The 10,023-nt window shown below is 38.9% G+C and overlaps 1 protein-coding gene across 1 annotated transcript; it reads left to right on the forward strand.

Annotated features, from left to right (window-relative positions):
• Positions 1-817: 817 nt before the first annotated feature.
• kera (keratocan) lies at positions 818-9,137 on the forward strand. The gene is made up of 3 exons (XM_072673903.1): positions 818-924; positions 7,064-7,938; positions 8,879-9,137. The coding sequence occupies exons 2-3, from the start codon at positions 7,065-7,067 to the stop codon at positions 9,046-9,048; spliced, it is 1,044 nt and encodes a 347-aa protein (XP_072530004.1). The 5' UTR covers positions 818-924; position 7,064; the 3' UTR covers positions 9,049-9,137.
• Positions 9,138-10,023: the final 886 nt, after the last annotated feature.

Genomic DNA, 10,023 nt, shown 5'->3' on the forward strand with positions numbered 1-10,023 from the left:
ATTGATATGCATGTTGTTGTTTTTTTTTAAATTTAAATCCATAAAAATGAGAAACTTAAAAAATATTTTTGTCTCATTTTTTTTATTATTATTATTTACACAACTGAATTTGTGAATAATGAGTGTCCTATTATCAAACTCCAACACTTCCTCAGCTAGTCTACTGTACTGAAACGCTCTCTTATAGAAGTGTCACCATAAATTGCTGAGCTTGTCAATCTAGACAGGAGGCCATTTAAAGATCCTGAGGAGATCCCGAGAGCACAATAATTTCCACCACCTTGCCCTTGAAGTCTCCACCTCCTCCTCACTCTATTGACTTGACATTTTTCAGCCTGACATGTCCATGCAATGGCTTTACACCCTTCACAGTCATTCATTGTAAAAAAAACTGATGGATGTGCCCTTTGGCCTGGTTAAATGGAGTGTTTTAAGCAGTGCAACCACCGAGATGCAGCAGAGCAAGGGTTAAATGTCTCCAAGCCACCTGTGACTCTTAAGAGTAGGGCTGCTGGAGTCTAGCCCCCTCCTTTCTCCCATCTCCACGCTACCTCCTACACTTTCTACCACAAAAGAGAAGGGTAAAAAAAAAGTGCTGGGCTGGCAATAAGTAGCCAGGGCACGCTCAGAAGAAGACAAACTTGCACACATTTCCATAACACACACACATATTCACACACCCCCTTTTTCTAGCTCAACCAGCTGTCAGGGGTACAGCCTTGAGGGAATAGCACTAACAACAATACAAATCTAATAAGGCTGTGTCTTCTCATGCATGGACGGGACAGAGTGAGGCTGGAAGAGAGCAGAGTGGACCGGTAGCAGAAGCCTCAAGAAAAGGGGACCAGCAGCCCCAGATCCTGAAACCTACCCTGCACCTCAACCTGCTCAAGCACAGCTAGTCTCTGTGTCTGAAGGAAGCAGGTAATGTATTTTTTTATGTATTTAACATTAAAAAAATCTTTATTAATGTTGGTGATTTTGGGATGACACACCAAAATCTGTTAATGAAGATCTCTGGAAACACCTGTAAAGGTGTCAGAGAGGTTCTTTTGTAAGGTGCTATGGTTGTCTGAAGAAATATTTAACAGAGCACAATCTCTGTAAGTGAAATGTACATGTAAAAGCTTCTATACCAAGGACTATATGTCTAGCCCAAGAACATTTTGGGAGCCTATATTTAAAGAGTGTTCGTCTCTGATTGCAGATGGAGAAGTGTTGTGTGAGAGCAGCCTGTATCAAAATAGCTGTATCAATACACAGCATCAGTAAGCTTGATAAGCAGAGAGATGTTTGTGTGACTGTTGTCTTCTGCAGTTTTACATGATTAGCTATCAAATCTGTGCATGGGTGTATCAGAAGTGAGCACTGTACTACACTCTTGGAATAAAGATCTGTGAAGGGTTCTTTATTAGGGGCAATGGTTCTTTAGAGAACCATGACACTGCAAAGACCAATTTGGTTGCTTAAATTGTTCTTTGCCTGGCTTAAATGTTCTTCAGATTGGTGGGAAAACATCTGTAACTATTTTTTATGGTATGATTCAACACCGAAAATGGTTCCACTATCGCCTTTTGGCTTGGCATGAGGGCTTAATTAAATCTTTGCATTTATGAGAGTAGGGATAAAAATTGGATTTCACCACAGCTGTCGAACAGAACTGCATCCAAGAGCTGAGCTAGCACACAATCACATGTTATTAGCATAACTGGCCAAGTCACAAAGTCTCGTCCAGGAAATGAATCTGATCAGGTTTTGGGGCATGTGGTTCCCTTTAGATGGTACAAGCAAAGGCCAACTCTTGTCTCCACAGACTTTTGTCATTGACATGCAGACTTTTGTTATTGCCCCATTTCTGAGTCAGCAAGTCAGCCCTTGGGCCTAAGCCTCTTGATGTTTTTGAGACCTTTTTCTTTGCTAGGACATGTGAAATAAATTTTTAAAAATGGCACTACAGCAATATGAAATTCATACTCTTAGTCCTAAATCTAATAAGTTTAATTGTATTTTCCTCCTTTCATTCAATCAGCCACTGCCAAAGTAACGTTATTCTCCCACAGGGCCTGGATTACACCTCTACTTTTTGTAGATTTCTGAAGTATTTAACATAGATTCGTACACATTTCCAGCATGTGATTTAAACAATCGCTGAGCAGCAGATACCCACGGTGCAAAGACATCTGTGCATAAGAGTGTTACTCCAAACAGATGTGGATTCCATTGTGGAAACCCATCCAACCACGCCTTTCTGAAACTAGACGTTTAACATAGGATCTCTCTCATAATGTACTCAAGAGGCCTTGCATAAAATCAGCAATACAACAATGTTGAAATGTGTTAATACTCTAAAATGTAAAATATATATATATATATATATTTTTTTATTTATTTATTTTTTTTTTTTTTCGTGTGTGTGTGTGTGTGTGTTTTCAGATGTTCTAACATTATCAGTGCCTACTTGTTGTTTTCCAATGGGATTTGAAGTCTCTAAATATCTAAATCTAAAGTCAGATACATCTGTTAAAGTCTAAGGCTGTGACTGAATTGGATCTCTACTCCCTCAATAGTATTGTGCTATATAGGGAGTGAAGTAGTGGTAGAAACATAAATGAATTCAGACACTTCCTCATCATCATTGTAATGCCGCTGCACCAGTCGCATGAACAAAGCTCCATACACACACCAACTGTATTCTGAATCAGTAAAAGCATTGTACTGTTCATGGAATAATCTGGGATGCTGCTTAGCAACATAAGCCTCCCATTAAGAAACTACATGAGGAAAAAAAAAAAATTCACAGCCTGCGTTTGCTTGTAACCATCTTGTCAACTTCAATTCATTCTGCTGTCTGTTGCTTAGTAATGCCATTCACGATGCATTTTGGTCCCCATTCAGCTGATGTTGTGAGCTACAATGTTTACTAAATATTATGAGTGCCTTGTTGGTGACTATATTAAAGATATCAGAAGAAAAAATGTCTGACATACTCAATAGTGCTCTAAAGCATAAATAGAATGCTGTTTCGGTCACAGCTAAAGTTTGATACATTTGTTAAAAGCATTGAACATTTCTGAAAGAAAAAAAGACTCTAGCAAGGGAGACAATCAAAACTGACCTGGTTAAAAGGTGATAAGTTCAAGTTGCGTTATGAACAAATATTTGAAGATTTGAAAGTATAAAAAGAAATGTAAGAGAGAAAACTTTGGGTTATTTTTTATTCTCACTGCTGCTCATGGGCCTAATCGCTCTACAAGGGCTTAGTGACTTTATACAGTAAGCTGTAAACTCTATGTTGGCCTTTAAAGTACACTGAGAGTTTGGATTTGTCAGTATTCTTCAGGACTTCCTGTTAATAAATGGTTTTAGATTGCACTGTAGGATTAGGTAGCTGTTTACACCATTACAATGTTCCTTTTTCTAATAGTACCACCCTAGACACTCCATGCTGGATAAAGGTTTTGGATTGTGGGTAATCATGGATTAGGATCCTCCTGAGGCTCTGAAAAGCCAGTTATATGGGATTAACAAGGCATTGCACTGTTTAAGTGGCATAAAAGGAAATGAGTACAATCCAATGACAAAATGAGATTTGCAAAGAGCGGTCTATTACACTGTTCCATCATAGGTCAGACTGGGCCCTGTTGCTTTAAAGATTGATATAATGTTAAACACTGAGTGATGGGAAAAGTTGAGAAACACATACTAAAAAGTGAATGCAGTGCTTCATAATGTCACATTCGGCAAGGTCAAAACTATTACCATGAACTAGCCCATGAGAACCAACCAAGACATTAGTTGATAGTGACATGATTTACATTATATGGTTCTTCACACTCATGCGCTTAAGTTTTTTTTTTTTTTGAAGTTTTGTCCATTGAAAAGTTCTTTAGAAAACCAAAAGTGGTCCTTCTAAGGCATCACACCAAAACATCCAGAATTATTATTCAGCAATTACATGAAAAAACACAGAATTGGTTTAATTATTTTTAATAAGAGGTTCTATGGTCTTTAAGAAGGGGTATACTGTGGTGGGTCAGATTATTCACATTAAAAATAAAATACTCCATGTTTCCTATATTTTGTTTGATATTTTGTAATGCAACATCCTCTTTGGTCCCTTACTGAAATAGAATGGGGTCAGAGACTCTGCTCTAAGATGCCCTGAGATTCCTTATACGTTCCCTATTGTGTGACTGAGACACATGTTTGCACAGGAGATGAAAACAAGAAACAGGTGGCAGCGTAAGGGTAAAGAGGAGGATGAAGGGTGTGGTGGAGTGTGGAGGCGCATGGCCTCATTATAACTGGGCCACAGCCCAAGTCCTCTGGTGCCACCCTGACACGCCAGCTTAGACACAATCCAGCATCACGGGATTATGACCCTTGATCTTGAGAGGCTATGATTGGCTGAGAAGGTGTCTAGTGTGTGTGTCTGTAGAGGGATCATTCAGGGCTTCCAACACTACAAATACGAGTAGAGATGAATAGAGGAGCCCAGTGCTGGAACATCATTGCAAAATATACAGGCTTTAGGACAACCTGAGGACAAGAGGACCAAGGTAGGACTGGAATCATTTTGCTGTGTTTGTGCATTAGCAAATAGGGCAGATAGAGTATAGCTTCCCCATGGCAGGAAAAAGACAAGAGGCATTATGGGGTGATTCAATTTATATGTCGTTTTTGAAAGCTGTGATATCCATTTTTGTGAACATATATTTCCATCTTTAATATGCTGTTGTCATCCCGCAGTTAATCTACAGTGATGAGATCACACACTGATGAAAGGTATTATTAATTTATCGGTTATCTGTTACAGTGTATCTACGTGGACACTGTCCCTAGCATTTAAACTGTCTGCAGGCTGACAGCAAGATGGAATGTCAGTTTAGGGTTCACTTTGACGGGGTCATGCTAAGACTGTGAGGCAGGTGGGGCTGGCATCTAATTGATATCATTACCAGGTGTCCAGATCTTCTCTTTGATCTCGTACTGCTCATGAGGAATCTGAACCTCTGGAGAGTCTGGAGAATCAAAATATGAGCTCCATACGGCCAATACCAGATGTACGACTTGTGGATTGTTGGATATACCATTTTCAAGATAGGAACATACAGAACATATCAAATCTAAGATATCTTATAAATAGTACATTAAATTGTTGAATGCTTGCTCGCTTTCATTCCTCCACTGCCTCTTGTTCTTGGATAGACAACTTTTTCTACAGCCATAACAGTGTTTATATATATGAGCAAATAATACAACAAGCAAATTATGGACAAACTGAACAGAAGTGTTAGTTTAAAAAGTAGACCCAGTGGTCTCAAGGGTTGACTTCATTGTGTGAGATGTACTTGGATATTTAATGAAGGAGTCAGTCATGGATATGCACATGTTCACTGTGTGTGGCTGAATTATGGATCTAATCCAGAATACCACCCAAGATGTGACTACAAGTCTCAGATTTGGAGACTTTGGAGGTTTCTTTGCACTCAATGACCCATGACTCAAGACTTTATACCCTTAACGTTCTGTTATTTGTTGTGATATCCGGTGTCCAGAGGAAGATGAGTTCCCCTTCTGAGTCTTGGTTCCCCTTAAAGTTTCTTCCTCTCAGTTTAAGGCAGTTTTTCCTTGCCACTTTTGCCTTTAGATAGCTTTGTGCTATCTGCTTTGTGATAACATTTGTTGTAAAAGGCGCTATATGATTAAATTTAAATTGAACTAAATTGAAATAATATGGACCATAGTAATTAGTGTAGTGACTTGAAATTCTACAGTAAGTTTTTGTACAGTCATTTATTGGGTAGTTTTATATTCAAGAAGTACAGTATGTGGCATGCTTCTCACTCAACCAGATATTACATATGCCTTTGTGCTATTTGCTGTGAGACTGGTGTCCCATTATTATATCCAGACTATTAAGGAAATAAGCTATCCTTTCAGAATTGGCCTCCGATCTACATTGTATCAAACACATACATTCCAAACAGAATCGATTTTCATATTGTCAGATATTTAGACAGACCAATGAACATGATCTTAATTTACAGCAGGATCCGGCGCAACATCCCAGATTACGAACTGTGACTTTGTTTGCTTGAATTGCTGGTGTGATTTACTGCCAGCTCTGATGTCACCATTGTCTGAATGGAAGAACTAATCATGATGTCATTCTTAAGGGAGTTAAAGTTGACCTGGCAATGCTTCCTGCATTTAAGAGGATTAGTTCATAGCAGGAATAACATTAAGGCATCTGTTCTTCTTCAGAGAGTTTATATGGGGCCATATGGGGCTGGCTATAGGGTCTTTTGTTTAAATGGAAGATGTTAGGTAACTATATAAATATATAAATATAACTATATAAACTATATAAATATAGTTAAAAGAAATACTGTGTAGACAAACCCAGACAAACCAATTTCTCATCAATGTAAAATGAATCATGATAGAGTAAATTAGTATGCTAGTAACCAGTAGTATTCTAGCAAGAATATGTGACTCAATAAGACCTTATCCAGAACAAGTAGGGACATTTACATAGGCAAATATAAAACCTAGTCCTATTTTCAAAGAAAATAAATGAACAACCAATTGACAAACATTGCTTATTGTAGAATTCAGTCTAGAACAAACCATAATTAATGAAATTCAGAAACTACCCAGCATCAGATGTGATATAGGCATTGTTTTTTGGGTCTGGCTGGCCCGCCATGACTTTATTTATCCCAAAAAGAGCCGATGATATGTGTTTAGTCTGTCTCATTCTGTCCAAATTCATCCCAAAGTGGACTTTTCAGACCACATATAGCCCTAAAGAAGCCATTAAAATAATTTTATGTAAATGTTGGGTACAAACCCAAAGTGTCCTTTCTAAACATAATCAAAAAATACATTTTGAGGACCTAAAAAAAAGACACCTTTTCAGCTTTTACTTTTCAAACAAATATCAATGTTGTTAAGACATCATGCAAAGTCGTCTTTTCAACATATTTTTGCTCTGGGCGTAATGGTTAGATAAGTTGACTAATGTTTGGCTCTCTGTTGTATATCTGTGTTTCAATAGGATGAGCTTCAACATGGAGCTGTTCTTCACTGCATTTGCAGTGCTTCTGCTAGCAGTCTCAGTGAGCTCTCAGGAAATGCCTTACGAACACCTGCTATCCCAGCTGCAGGCATGTCCCAAAGAGTGCCGCTGTCCTCCAAGCTTTCCCAATGCTGTCTACTGTGATAACAGGGCACTGAAGCGCATTCCCAAGATCCCTCCTTTCACCTGGTACCTGTACTTGCAGAACAACCTCATTGATGTACTTTCAGCTGATGCCCTCCGTAATGCCACGCAGCTTAAGTGGATCAACCTCAACCGCAACAAAATCTCGAATGAGGGTGTGGAGGAAGACGCCCTGAAAGCCATGACCAGTCTGGTGCATTTCTACATGGATGACAACCTCTTGACTTCTGTACCCTCCCCTCTACCCCCCATGCTAGAGCAGCTGCGCCTCTCCAGGAACAGGATCTCAAAGATCCCGTCTGGTGTCTTTTCTGGGATGACTCATCTCACCCTGCTAGACCTACAGGGGAATAAACTACAGGATGATGCAGTAACTGAGGTTAGCCTTAAAGGCCTTAGTAATCTGGTTCAGATCAACCTGGCAAAGAACCAGCTGAGCAACATGCCTCCTGGTCTGCCCCCTACCACTGCACAGCTCTACCTGGATGGCAACAATATTGAAAAGATCCCTGCCGAGTATTTCAAAGGACTCCCCAAGATTGCTTTCCTACGGCTTAACCGCAACAAGCTAGCCAATGAAGGGTTCCCAAATAATGTGTTTAATATCTCTAGTATGCTGGACCTGCAGCTTTCCTACAACAAGCTTACAGAGGTGCCAGTCATTCCTTCTGGCCTTGAGCATCTTCACCTAGACCACAACAAAATCAAGAGTAAGTATGCATCAACACATCACTTATTCAAATGGATTGAAATGCCACTTTTAAAATGTTCTTGATGGTCCTGGGTTCCTGGAGTTCTTGAGCACCTATGTTGCCTTGCCAGCCTAGTGTCAAGAGGAAATCCTACATATGTAAGAAAAATTTGTGGATTTGTATTCCGTGTGTACTAAATACAGTTCCACCATTGTGCATATGACCATCATACTTATGCAACCTAGACCTAGACACACAGAAATTCTAACCTAAACCAAGGATAAACTTACCTAACCCTTAACCTTTCCAATACCATAACCCTAAACTTAATCATTGTAAAATGTGAAATTCTTACCATTTCTTCAGGAGCTTCCTTCCATCATTTCCCTCTTTATAATCACCATAATGGAGAAAAGTAGAATGCTATGGCACTGCTGTGTGTATTTGGCAAAACAGCGCCATGGATGGTAGATCCTTGTGAATTGTATCATTTGGGAGCTCTTTCATGAATTCTTAGTTCTGAACTGAACTTATGCGATCTTGCATGATAAATCATAAGATTTTAGATTTGACAGATCTAGTAGCTTTCCATCCATAGTCTTGTCATTGCAACCTAAAGGGAGTCATGTTCTCTGGAAAATAAAAAAGAATAATTTGACATTAAAAGTACAGAAACACAACTGTTCATTTACAAACTCTTACAGCATGTCTTTGAAAAGGTTTCATCAGGCACCCAAATAGGTTTCCCTATATTAATAAAAGGAAAGAAAAGTATTTTCTTCTTAAACAGCAAGCAAGAAACACAACAAACCAACAAATCTGTTTTGCTTTATTAATTTTTGCTGTGTTCATCACAGACACCACATGAACCACTCCTCTTTTTATTATACATTTAGAGTTTTAACTTGGAATAACATGCCATTACACTGACTTCACATCCTTTCTATCTTGACTACAGGTGTGAATGGCTCTGATTTATGCCCTGTGTCTGCTACCATGCTTGATGATTACTTTGAAGAGAAAGGCCCTAGACTCCGCTACCTCCGTCTTGATGGCAACGAAATCAAGCCCCCCATCCCCAGAGAGCTGATGGTCTGCTTCCGTCTTCTCAGGGCGATAGTCATATAAATCTATACCAAGAACCAGATACGAACCAGACATACAAATTACTGACACTACGCAAACGGTTCAGAGCAGTTTACTTAAAGTATTCTGAGAAAACACACGTAGCACAGTAGTCAATATGTCTAGTAACAGCCAACATATGATGCTGAGATTTAGAGAATCTCCTGGTAATTCTTGCACATGTACACAGTACACAGTTTTTCGGGGATGCATTTGTAGACAGTTTCTGATGTGACTTCACTGTCAAAACCAATGTGCCTTCTTTTAATAATAGATGAAAGTTGTGTACAAGGGGAACTGCAATGTCTATAGTTTTCGTTCATCCTGATGATCCTTAAGGTAACGCTCCGCTTTTTTTGGTCTATTTATTTTGCATTTTTCCGTTAAAGCATGTCATCTGATTGCGGTCAATCATTGCAGCGTACTTTGCTGTTTTTTCCTTTCAGTTATATTATATGTTTGTTCAGCCATGTCATACTGCTGTGTTGGACAGTGACTTTTTAATGGAGCCATGGATATGCTGAAAAGCATGTGCATTTTTTGTAGGATGTTTTATATGTACGATTGTGGTATGTTGTGGTAAGGCTGACGACAACTCTGCTGTGACAGCATCTTTGAGGTGTTTTTGAGTAGTTTGAGAATAGACAAAGAAAATCAAGCATTCACTTTACTAGGCCAATGTGTTACACATTTAACCAGTGGTGGAAAAGGTCAGAGCCCTGCTGCCCATGAAGGAGTTTCAGGGGATTTCGGTCCATTTCTATAACTATATACATTATAGCATGCATTGTCATATGCATGTGTTTTTTGTTTTTTTTTGTTTTTTTTTTCATAGCCAAAAACAACAACTTTGGATTGCTTTTTTTTGTTAAGCTATTTTTACAGTATGATGTGTTCTTGTTCTTTCAGATGATTTATTTTTATTTTACTCCCTTGCTATGTCAGATCCTGCAGTTTATGTCAATGACACACGTCATA

Source organism: Salminus brasiliensis, chromosome 2 (assembly GCF_030463535.1).
Source record: "Salminus brasiliensis chromosome 2, fSalBra1.hap2, whole genome shotgun sequence".
In the NCBI taxonomy this organism is placed as follows: Eukaryota; Metazoa; Chordata; class Actinopteri; order Characiformes; family Bryconidae; genus Salminus; species Salminus brasiliensis.

Coding starts and splice junctions, on each gene's coding strand:
- kera (XM_072673903.1), top strand. CDS start 7,065: ATGAGCTTCAACATGGAGCTGTTCTTCACTGCATTTGCAGTGCTTCTG. Junction 7,939..8,878: donor AGACCACAACAAAATCAAGA/GTAAGTATGCAT, acceptor TCTTGACTACAG/GTGTGAATGGCTCTGATTTA.